The sequence below is a fragment of the Littorina saxatilis genome, linkage group LG17, assembly GCF_037325665.1.
Source record: "Littorina saxatilis isolate snail1 linkage group LG17, US_GU_Lsax_2.0, whole genome shotgun sequence".
Classification (NCBI taxonomy): domain Eukaryota; kingdom Metazoa; phylum Mollusca; class Gastropoda; order Littorinimorpha; family Littorinidae; genus Littorina; species Littorina saxatilis.
Window position 1 is genome coordinate 42,923,580 of NC_090261.1, and position 12,455 is coordinate 42,936,034.

Here is a 12,455-nt window from a genome sequence, read left to right on the forward strand (position 1 = left end):
ATACCACGTATATAATTCAGTGGAGTTTTGCTGAAGACCATACAAGAAGTGACTTTAGTTAATAAAATAAACTTTGAAAAGAAACAACATTTGTATGGGTGAAACATTTTTTAACTCGACAAGCGTACGGTGCAGAAGAGAGTCTTTGTCACTCCACCTCGACCCTCTGACCCCAGAAAGGAGTTGGTACAGCCTGTCCCTAGCCTTTTTTCAGAAGTTTATGAATATTACTTGCACAGCGCATCGCAGCAATTTTGCAGAAATCGGTGAAAGTCAATAACAAAATCTTAAAGCTTTGGTTTTGTGTATTTGCTTCAGAAAAAGGTCAGCAATTAGTGTACAAAATTCAAAAATCAAGTCTTTGCAAGGAACGCCTCTGTCAGCTCAGTACCAACCCTGATGTTATTAGTCTGTGAGATGTCTGTGGGTTTATGGGTAGTGACATAAATGACAATGCAAAAACTTGTTTGGCATTGGCAGGTAGTTTGCAAAGAAGTAAAAAGTAGCACTGATGATGGGGTTTTTTCTGCATGGAGTATACACTTGTTTGTGTGTTCTGTATGACTATCATGTTTTCTGTGATAGCCTCTGTGCTTTATTACATCATCTGTACACACAGTTAACAATGAGATGTTAAACATCTTTAAGAATGTATTTCTGTCATTTGTAATTATGAGTTGACAAAATGTGTTTACAGTATACACTGTGTTATTGTAAAAAGAAAAAAAGATTTATTTTTACAATGTCTGAAATTAAAACTAATTTAATACAAAAAATACTGTCTTCAAAAACTTTGTTAACTGATTAAAAAAAAAAAAGTGTCGGTGTTGCCGCAATGCTGCTGGAAATTAATTTCTTTCTCCACAAACTTTTGTGCAACTACGTAGACAAATTTCTTATTTTTAAAAGGCACAAAACATCTTAAGTCATTGTCTTCGCTTGTTCACAAGTGTAGTCATTCGAGTCACTGAGAGAGAGAGAGAGAGTGTGTGTGTGTGTGTGTGTGTGTCCTTCTGGGCAGCCAAGTATTACTTTGCCTGACCAATACTTTCACAAAAACAGATGAAACATAACATTTAAACAAACCAAAAGAGAAAGAAAGGGAAAATAGACTGAAAACATGACAAGTTTTAAAACATCTTCCGGAATATTGCATAACATCAGAACGAATATCTGTAACAACTAGATGAATACCCGCTTCGCCGGGTATGGCTTCGCCGGGAAGAAGTAGAGCCGAATACCCGGCTTCGCCGGGGACCCGGCTTTGCCGGGTGGCACACCGTACGAAGGAAGGGAGATAAACGCGCAAAACACTGGAGAAGATAAGGAAGAGTAATACCCGGCTTCGCCGGGATGAAAGCATTGTGGACAGTGACCTTCTAAAAATAGTAGTGGGAATATGGATTGAGCGTTGTGGACAGTGACCTTCTAAAAATAGTAACGGGAATATGGATTGACGCCACACGAAGGAAGAGAGATAAACGCAAAACGCTGGAGAAGATAAGGAAGAGTTACTGGGAATGGATGTAGTGGATATGGGTCATTCTCAGAAATGGTGGTCCTAAGTGTTACATACAAAGTAAAAAATAAAGTGTCAAGAAATACAAAATAATTGTTTTTACTATGAAGTCTATTGTTTGCTATACATAATAATGCAAAAATTAGACAAAAAGAGTAATTGGTTGCTGAATAAGAGACGTTTTAAAGTGTTGTATTTACGTGATGAATGTTGTAACATGGAAACCAAATTCCAACTTTAAACCACCTAAGCCTTCAATCCTTTGTGCATTTTTTATCAGTTCTGCAGTATTTTTGTGTTCTACCCAACACATTCTAGTTATGAAAGGTAAGGACTTCAACTAATATTGGTAAAAAAATGACATTTGGAACAAAACTAAGGTGAATGTCGCAACACAGAAACGAAATGCTTGAACCACTTTCGGTTCCTGTGCGACAGACATGAATCTGCACTGTTTGGCCTTTCCTGCCGGCAAAACCCGTCTGACCCAAAATAACTACACAAAACACAATTCGTCAGAGTTTGCTGTATTTGTTGAAAGTTCCTGTTGCGTTCAGATTACCCAGTCAATATAACACTTACCTCGACAGTACTATTCTTGCACATTATCTATTATAGGCCGAAAAAATTGGACAAAACGCTGAGTGGGTACAATTATCTCCCATAACCATGCGCCACCGTGGATCCCAAGCACTGTCCGAGTGCTTCCCCCTTACAGGATGTAGGTGGCGCGTCCTCTTTCTTTTTTCGCGCGTGTCAGACCGGCTGTGTTTCTGCTACGCTCCCGGATTATTTTGGACTAAGAGGCTTCTTTTCTGTGTGGACTATCACCTGTTGGATTATTGTGTGTTATTCCACTTCTGGCTTGAGGCTACGTTGTGTTTCCTTCAACTTGTGCCTCCGTTTTTGTGTGGCGGACTCGGCGTGCCTCCCGTCCTACTTCGTGGTGACCGGTCGTCTGCTTCTCGTTTCGCCGCATTCACTTGAGTATTGACCTAAATTTTCTTTGAATTTTGTTAATTCTCGGTCTTTAAGGGTACGTACAGGGCGAGGTAGGATGTCTCGTCCTGTTTTGGGCTCTGGTTCTACGGAACCAGAGTCTGCCGGGGGCAACCCTTCTCCGGGCGCCCAGCGTCATGTTTTACGCACGGAGAAGGGGATCTTTCGGCGCTCCGACTCTCCCTCCCCAAACGCTTTGCGTTTGCGGCGAGGGAGGGCGGAGAAAGCCTGTTTGAGCAAGCTCAATGCGAGCCTGCTCAAACAGGCTGGGCTTGAGCCTGGGACTTCGGGCGGGGCTGCGCCGTCGAAGGTTCGGGGAAGGTCGAGGGGAAAGAAAAAGCTTCTTTCTCCTTCTCCTTCAGTGGAACAGGCTTCCCCCCCTTCGACGCCGTTGTCCGGCCCTCAGTCTCAGGCTTCAGCTCCTCCCGGTTTCAAGCCTGGGGGGAAGGTTTCCTTCTCCTCCCTGGCTCGAATCCGGGGGCAGGTCGATTCCCAACCCTCTTTGGGGGTTGGTGAATCCGATCTAGGGGCTACTGGAGAGACTCAGGTTTTGACAGCCAACGGCCATACCACGTTGAAAACACCGGTTCTCGTCCGACCACCGAAGTTAAGCAACGTCGGGCCCGGTTAGTACTTGGATGGGTGACCGCCTGGGAACACCGGGTGCAGTTGGCATTAAAATCTTCCTTTTCCGGTGCCTCTCCTGTGCCCTCCTCGGTTTCCACCGCTGTGGAAGCCAGGAGGGACACGGGTCCTCCTCTGAACTCCCTCGCTGGGTCGTCTGCTGCTGTTTCGACAGTAGTTTCGGCCTCCTGGGGGGGGAGATCGGAGGAGATGACGGGGTCTCTGAATTCCCTCCCCGCTGGGGTTGGGATGCGAATTGACCCCGTTCAGGGCGGTCCTGTGGGGGCAGGGGTTTCAGGCTTCGTGCCTACGACCACTGCTACTACGGTTCCCTCTGACGTCCGTGTGACTGGTGGCTGTCCCTCTTGTTAAGACGCTCCGGCCGACTAGTTACTGGACGTGGAGGTGTTCGACAGAACGTGGTACTTCTGTCGAATGGTCAGGGCGACGGGAACATTGTTTCTGTTGCTCAGACCGACACCTCCGACCAGACCGTCTTGACCCCACGCCATTCCTTAGCGTCTGGTGTTCGGGTGACGGATGGTCCGGACCAAGGGTCCGGAACGTTCCAGGCTTACGGGTCGGGATCGAACCGGACCCACGGGTCCCGACTGGACTTGACCTCCGGGTTTGGTCCGGACGGGACCCATGGTACGGGACCGTACCGGACCTTAGGGTCCGGTACGGGACAGTACCTCTGGCCCTTGCCGGACCCCCGGACCTACGGGTCCGGATGGTACGGTGCGGGACCAGTGGTTCGGTCGGGACCGGACCACCCGACCACCTCTATTGGTCTGGGTGGTCTGGCACCGAACCGGAACACACTGGACCTACGGGTCCGGATGGTACGGTACCGGACCAGTGGTCTGTTGGTCCGGGTGGTCTGGCACCGAACCGGACCATGACGGACCTACGGGTCCGGATGGTACGGTATGTCCACGTCCGACCGAGCCACCCGAACACTTCTGTGGGTACGGATGGTTCGGTACCGAACGGGACCTCCGGATGCTACGGGACCGGACCGAACCTACGGGTGCGGATGGTCCGGTACCGGACCAGTGGTCCGGTCCGAACCGGACCACCCGACCACCTCTGTTGGTCCGGATGGTCTGTCACCGAACCGGACCATACCGGACCACCGGACCTACGGGTCCGGATGGTACGGTAAGTCCACGTCCGGACCGAACCACCCGAACACTTCTGTGGGTACGGATGGTTCGGTGCCGTACGGGACCTCCGGATGGTATGGGACCGGACCACAGGACCGGAACACCGGACCACCCTACCGGATTGGTCCGGACCACCCGACCACCTCTGTTGGTCCGGATGGTCTGGCACCGAACCGGACCTACGGGTCCGGATGGTACGGTATGTCCACGTCCGGACCGAGCCACCCGAACACTTCTGTGGGTACGGGTGGTTCGGTGCCGAACGGGACCTCCGGATGGTACGGGACCGGACCTACGGGTCCGGATGGTCCGGTACTGGACCACCCGACCACCTCTGTTGGTCCGGATGGTCTGGCACCGGACCACCGGACTTACGGGTCCGGATGGTGCGGTGTGTCAACGTCCGGACCGAACCACCCGAACACTTCTGTGGGTACGGATGGTTCGGTGCCGAACGCGACCTCCGGATGGTACGGGACCGGACCGGAACACCGGACCGGACCACCCTACCGGACCGGTCCGGACCACCCGACCACCTCTGTTGGTCCGGATGGTCTGGCACCGAACCGGACCTACGGGTCCGGATGGTACGGTACGTCCACGCCCGGACCGAGCCACCCGAACACTTCTGTGCATACGGATGGTTCGGTGCCGAACAGGACCTCCGGATGGTACCGGACCTACGGGTCCGGATGGCCTGGTGCCGGACCACCCGACCACCTCTGTTGGTCTGGATGGTCTGGCACCGAACCGGACCATACCGGACCACGGGTCCGGATGGTACGGTATGTCCACGTCCGGACCTAACCACCCGAACACTTCTGTGGGTACGATGGTTCGGCACCGGACCACCCTACCGGACCGGATCGGCTCGGCACCCCCGACCGGACCGGACCATTTCTTTTCTGATCAGACCCGATGGGTTCCTGTTCAGTCTATAAATGGCGGGGGTTCGTTGGCTGGGCTGACCCAACAGTCGCAGGGTTGTTGTTTTTCTCCCCCTTCGGCTGCTGGAGACGTGTCGTCTTTGGGGCAGGGGTCTTCGCGGCCTCTTGCTTCTGTGGGCGTTTCTTCACAGCCTGCTTCATCGCTTTCGGCTCTTCCCCCTCAAGCTCCCTACACTCCTGCTTTTGAGGAGTTGTCGGGAAGTGAAGAGGAGAGTGAGTCGGAGGACGATAGGGAGGAGGATCAGGGTCGCCCTGAGGTTAACACTGATCCTCTACCCTTGCCGGTTTCTGATGGAACTTCCGAAGCTATGCTTCGTACTTTCCAACAGTACATGACAGACATCACGCGGCGTCTTGACGTCACGGATGCCTCTCTTAAGCGTCTGTCGTCTAGTGTTGACACACAGGACCTGGACCCGGGGTCTGAGGACGAGAGGCAGGAGGCTCGTCCTCGCACAGCTAGAAGGACGTTTGAACAGTTTCGGGACGTCCTTCCCTGAGACGCCCTCTCGTCCTTTGAGTCCGCTTCGGCCCGGGCGCGGGAGGCTCACGCCGCGTCTGCCGGCGGCTCGTTTTATGAACGATCCGTCCGCCGACAATTCGCGTTCCACCCTAGTCTTAGTGCCACGGTGGAAGCGGCAGCACATCGCCTGAGGAGTACAGATTCACGTGCAAACGCGACCTATGTTCCTCGGGAGGACGCGGGTTCAGTACCATGCTTTCCTTCGGGAGGCGCACCTCCACTGTTTCCTCGTGTCCAATCTGTTTCGTCCCTCCCTTTTCCCTTTGACTCTCGAACTCTCCCTTTCCAGACTTCGAGTGTTTAGGGTGGGGCTGACGGTGATGTGTTCGTTGGGGAGGTGCCTTCGGTCAAGAAGGTGGAACTGAGCTCTGCTTCGTTCCACAATCTTGAGGCCACCGTTTCTTCCACAGTCGAGGCCCAATCACAGGCCTTGACATGGATGAGCACGCTGTCCACACTGTTGGACCCTCCCGATCGGGCAGAGTCCGATTCCACTCGGGTCCTTGACACGGTTCGAGTGGATCGGGCTTTGCATGCCGTGCGATCGTGCGTGACGTCTGCGGCAGAATTGGCCATTGGAACACGGGTCCACTTTATTGGCCCTGTTCCGTGATCATTTTCTGCCTACTTCTATAGTGCCTCCGGATATGAGGAAGAGTCTGAGGAACACGTTTCCTCAGCCTTCTTCCCTCTTTCATCCGGACACTGTTCGTTCTGGGTGGAGTACACACGCCAGAGGAACACTGATTCTCTGATGGTTGGCCTCGCTGCTTCGGCGACGGCGGCGGGGAGTAAGAGAAGTGCTACAGTCACCTCCAGCTCCCAGCCTCAGAAGAAGAAGAAGAAGCCAGTTTCACTGCCTCCTTCTTCCTCCTCTTAGGCGCCTGTTGCGTTCCCAAGCAAGACGAAGGGTGCTCAGACAGGTAAGGGGAAGCAGCACCACCAGGGGGGGTGGTCGCAAGCCTGCGCCTGCCCGCCAGCAGAATTTTCAGTGAGTCCCGGCCCTACGTTGACGCCCCCTCAAGTTGCCCCTCTTTCGTCCGTCGGTTCCCTTTTTCGGGCCCGCGGCATGTGGGGCAGACTGGTCTCCAACCAGTTTTTCTTGAGGGTGGTGTGGTCGGGGTTTTCTCTACCGCTGTCGTCACAACCTCCATTGTCCGCTCTACCCTGGACGTTCCCCCCTCCTCGAGACCCTGCCAGATGGCAGGCTCTTCAGGACGAGGTGAACTCGTTGGTCGAGAAGAAGGCGGTCTACCCCCTTTCTCAGCCTTCTCCGGGGTTCTGCTCCCGCCTGTTCACCGTCCCCAAAAAGGACGGCCGGTTCAGGCCGGTGTTGGACCTCTCCACCTTGAACTTGTACCTTCACAGGTGCAAGTTCAAGATGGAAACCCCTTCGTCGGTCCGGTTGGCCATCCGGCCAAACGATTGGGCCATGTCTGGGACCTCCAGGATGCTTACTTCCACATCCTGGTGGCCCCGGGGTACCGACATCTGCTCCGGTTCGTTTGGGAGGGCACAGTGTTCGAGTTTCGGGCCCTCCCATTCGGCCTGTCCTTGGCCCCTCTGATTTTCAACGGGGACAACAACACCACATGCTTAGCTTACCTTCGCCACCAGGGGGGCACCAATTCTCGGTCCCTCTCCCTGTTGGCGGAGGAGATTCTGCTCTGGTGCCAGACCAATCAGGTCCGGATGTCAGTCCAGTTCGTTCCGGGGAAACTGAACGCCCTGGCCGACATTCTCAGTCGGGGCGATCAGGTTCTCTCCACAGAATGGACCATCGCTCACAACGTTCTACAGCGTCTGTGGGCAAGGTGGGACCGTCCTCTGATCGATCGGTTCGCAACTCGATTCAGCGCTCGGCTTCCCAGGTACGTCAGCCCCTTTCGAGACATGAATGCGTTCCACGTGGACGCATTCACTCTCTTGTGGAGGCTCCTCGATGCTTACGCCTATCCCCCAACATCTCTGATTCCGAGGGTGCTGGCAAAATATCTGCAGGAACGACCAAGACTGATTTTGGTCGCGCCTTACTGGCCAACAGCTCCGTGGTTTCCAGATCTTCGCGGTCTCACCCACGTAGACCCTCTACCTCTGGATCTGGACGGGGGAGGTCTGCTCCAGCCTCGATCATGCCTCCCTCATCCACGTCCAGAGAGTCTGTGCTTTACCGCATGGCTCTTGTGCGCTCCAAACTGCTTGCACTAGGATTGCACAAGAGTTCAGTAGAGTTTTCCTTGAACGCTAAGAGGCGATCAACTAATCAGCTCTACGACTTACGCTGGAGAGCTTGGGCCACCTTCGCCTTGTCCAAGGGGATAAAGCCGCTTTATCCCTCAACACAGGACTTGGCCAACTTCCTGGTGGAAGTGTATCAAAAGAAGAGTCTTTCTTCTAAGACTCTTCTTGGATACAGATCTGCCATCGCTTCCACGATTGCGGCCGCTACTGGTCGCAGATCTGAACACTTGATCAGGTCCTCCCTCATCGCTAATGTCCTTTCGGGTATTAGCAATGCAGCGGTGTCTAAACCTCAGGTTTCATTTCCCAAGGGGGATGTCTTTCTGGTCCTCAAACTCCTGCGTAGCAATGAGTTTGAACCCCTGGCAGGCATCAGTATCAAGTTGCTGATTTTTAAGACTAATTGTTCCTCATCGCTTTAGCCACTTGCCGTAGACTCAGTGGTATTCAAGCTTTGAGTGGCCTGGACTTTGACATTGAGTTCACCACACAGCAGTGGTTGCCAGCATGGTCACGTCAGTCTAAGGTATGTTTCTTGGGTATATTTTCTTTTACGGTAGTACTGTTCGAAAATTGCCTGGGTATCTTAATCCTTGGATTTAAGTGATTTTGATTAAGGAGTTTAATACTCTACATATCACCCTCACACCACTCTGGTATTCTGTGCAAGAATAGTACTGTCGAGGTAAGTGTTATATTGACTGTAAGGCTTCTTTTTAAGCCTACTGTCTATATGATACTTACCGAGACAGTACTATTAGAGTTTCCCTCCCGCCTCCCCTCTTGATATGTTATGGGCTTTTTGAGGGTCTGCAGCTCATAAAGAAAGAGGACGCGCCACCTACATCCTGTAAGGGGGAAGCACTCGGACAGTGCTTGGGATCCACGGTGGCGCATGGTTATGGGAGATAATTGTACCCACTCAGCGTTTTGTCCAATTTTTTCGGCCTATAATAGATAATGTGCAAGAATAGTACTGTCTCGGTAAGTATCATATAGACAGTAGGCTTAAAAAGAAGCCTTACATTTTAAGTAGTTGATGAATGTCGAACATCGACGATCAGAGGATACGAAAACTTCTTGGCTGCTTTGTTCCGCTAAACTTCGCGCTTTGAGAGACTGTTTGCACTCGATATCCTTCCGACACTACATTGTCGCCATCCGCGGTGTGTAAGTTTGTGACAAAGCTTTGCAGGCTCGACAATTAAGTAAAAACCATCTTCAGTCGTAACGTAGGTCAGGAAACGACGCCATGAGTTTCAGCAAATGATATGATTCTGGTGTTTTCTGTGAATATTTGGCTGTGATTCAAAGGACTATTTTCTTGTTCGAACTTCCTGTGCACCAAAGAGCTAAAAATAGCCGTGATGTGGCAAAGTCATGAAGCACATTGCTGTCCGATGTTCTCGCGTCGAGTCCGGATACGATGCGTTACGACATTCATATTGTTTTGTTTGAAGCCCGTAACTTCAAATTCAGCGTGAGTTTTTGCAAAGATGTGTTGCTACGTCCAATACTGAACTCCTGACTGTCGATTGCAGTAATTTGTTGGTGTTTGCATGTTTGCATTTAGCCATGAGACTGAAAATATTGTTGATCACGAAAGTCGTGTGACGCTTCGGCGATCCGAAAACGGCCGAACTTCGCAATTGAAAAGCACACAAAAACAACACCAACGTATAGAAACCATTTTTATTGACATACAACAATGCTTTAATGTCTCAGGAATAGATTCAGATGAAAAAAGTCGTGGTAGAAATAATTTTAATTTACTTTTTCATGATTTCAAATGTGTCACCCCTACTCACTCTCACTGGACCACCATTTCTGAGAATGACCCATCTACAGAAAAACCAAAATCGGTTCAGCGCTGTGCGCTGAGAACACGTGTTGAAAATTCTCATCGACCAGGTTGTGCCCGGGGTCTACCTGAATATGCCCACCAAATTTGAAGCAGATCCATCGAGAACTTTGGCCATGCATCGCGAACACACACACACACACACACAGACACAAGTCGTATACATAGATATAAAATTGTAACCAATAAACGTCTTGTATGTAGGCATAAGATCCTGAAACATAGCCTCTCAGCTTGCAACTCATTCATGGTCAGTCTCTGGCGCCTGCGGGTGATTTTGGCCTCATGAGATGATGCCAAGGCCTGGCGCTGCGCGTGCTTGATACGTTCCGTGTCATTGTCCGCGAAACACTTCGTGGCAAACGCTCCAACTTCAAGCCCAAGCTCACGCATCACACTGGCATAAGTCTTTGCTCCATCATTGAAGACCCCTGTAGCCAACCCCACACCTTGATTCACAGTTATTAGTCCATGATTTTTGTGTTTCTATTTTTAGAATGTCACTGCGCTGTCCAGAACGCTTCCCTTGCACCCGTAAGTTGTTCTTACTGTCAAAGTAAAAAGGTCGAATCAATTTATAGCCACGCGAAAAATACACTGTCACCTATCTCTATATATTTATAGATATAGATATACATATATATATATACGGCTTCTGTGTGTGTGTGTATGTGTTTGTGTGTGTGTGTGGGCAAAACCTGTGGATTGTAGAGTTCTGTTTGTGATGGGGTCTAGCGGCTTTTGTCTGTCTGTATGTTCTGGCATTTGAGAAGCCACAACAGATAATATAGGGCTAAGAAATAAGCTCTAAAATTCTCAATCCCGTTTGACAGGACTTCGCCTTCAAAGGTGATTGTGGTGAACCGCCACGCTGTCTGTCTCTGTCTCGCGATTAGTATTATATATATGCGCCGCCTTGGTGAGTGAGGAGGCGAATGATGATGATGATAATGATGATGATGATGATGATGATGATGTCGAACATTTTATTTTATAAGGATGAAAAGGTTATATGCAGAGCCTAATCTGTTCAAGTCTTAGCGCGAGAGAGAGAGAGAGAGGGAGAGAGAGAGAGAGAGAGAGAGAGAGAGAGAGAGAGAGCGTGTAACGGTGTTTGTGTGTTATGTGCTTTTCTTGTTTGTTTGTTTGCATTTAGTTGACACTTTTTCTAGAGGTAAGGTAAACATTTGATTGATTGATTCTTGAGTTTTAATAAGAAAATGTTCTCATTTTGAATCTGGCCTGAACTGGTAGGGTCATTCAAGGCCTGAAGTTAAGGATATTTAGCCCATGTGAGATTATGTATGTGTACGGCCTTTCAATTTGCAGCCATTTTATGGCGAAATTATTTGTGCTGATATTCTCTGTAACTATCATATCGAGTCAAACTACACCATAGCACGTCATGCAAAAGAGACTGACAGATTTATTTTTGTGCAGATACCAACTCTTCGACAACACCGGCAGAACCCTCGACAAGCAGACTCAGGTCCAGCACCTCTTGCAGACAGTAGTGAGAGACATGAAAGCCGCGAACAAGCACGTGGCCTACACGTGTCCCAAGTACGCCTTCGTGGCGCAGAAGCTGGAGGAGGAACTGGCAAAACGCCTGCTCAAGGTGGAGAAGAAGGAGATGGAGAACAAGAAGTTCGTCCAAGAACTCAACCAGCAGCTGACACAGGCCGAAAAAGCCGCCACGAAGGAGAAGCAGGAGTTCCAACGCAAGGACCAGGAGAGGCAAAATGAAATGAAGAGGAGAGAGGACGAGGCGCAGAAACAGCTCACCAACCTGACAGGGGTGCTGAAGCAGCAGGAGGCGAGTCAAGAACAGCAGAGAAAGCAGGTCCAGGAGCTGCAGGCAAAGATGGACGCGGAGCAGCGGGAGTTCCGACAAGAGATGGAACGGCAGCGCCAGCAGCAGATGGAAGAGCTGAAGAGGAGGGACGAGGAGAAGGAGAGAGCGATGCAGAGACTGCAGGAGGAAAGGCCCAGGAGAGGCAGGCACGAGAAATGGAGCTCATGCTCCGAATGCAGATAGCCGCTCAGAACAACCAGGACGATGACGATGATTGTACTATACTGTAAGCATTAGTCCATGGGCTTGAAGCTGCTCCGAATACAGATAACTGCGCAAAAATACCAGGACGGTGACGATGGCTGTACATGTTCTATACTGTGATCATAAGTTTATGTACTTGGAGCTACTCCAAATGCAGAGAAGTGCACAGACGATGACAATTGTAGTATACTGTAAGCAGTGTAAGCACTAGCTAGTCCATGTACTTGGAGCTGTTCTGAATGCAGGTAACTGCGCAGAACAACCACGACATGGCATATCGGTTGTACAATTCTGTATTCTGTACTCGATGGTGACAATGGTACAATGTTGTATGTAAGATTTAGTCCATGTTCTTAGTGACGACGGTTGTACTATACTGAAAGCATTCATGATGATAGTTGTATTGTTATTTGATCAACTTTTTGTTCTTTCTTACTGCCTTCTTTCATTGATTGTTTGACTGATTGATCGATGTTGGTGTGTGTGTGTGTGTGTGTGTGTGAGCGAGTGCAT

The 12,455-nt window shown here is 50.4% G+C and overlaps 1 protein-coding gene and 1 non-coding gene across 2 annotated transcripts; both read left to right on the forward strand.

The window, feature by feature from the left end:
- Window positions 1–347: 347 nt before the first annotated feature.
- LOC138953041 (inner centromere protein-like) lies at window positions 348–12,372 on the forward strand. The gene is made up of 2 exons (XM_070324813.1): window positions 348–465; window positions 11,448–12,372. Exons 1-2 carry the CDS (start codon window positions 448–450, stop codon window positions 11,919–11,921), a joined length of 492 nt encoding a protein of 163 aa, XP_070180914.1. The 5' UTR covers window positions 348–447; the 3' UTR covers window positions 11,922–12,372.
- Window positions 3,075–3,193, forward strand: LOC138954014 (5S ribosomal RNA). The gene has a single exon (XR_011451682.1). It is a non-coding gene; the product is annotated as a 5S ribosomal RNA (ribosomal RNA).
- Window positions 12,373–12,455: the final 83 nt, after the last annotated feature.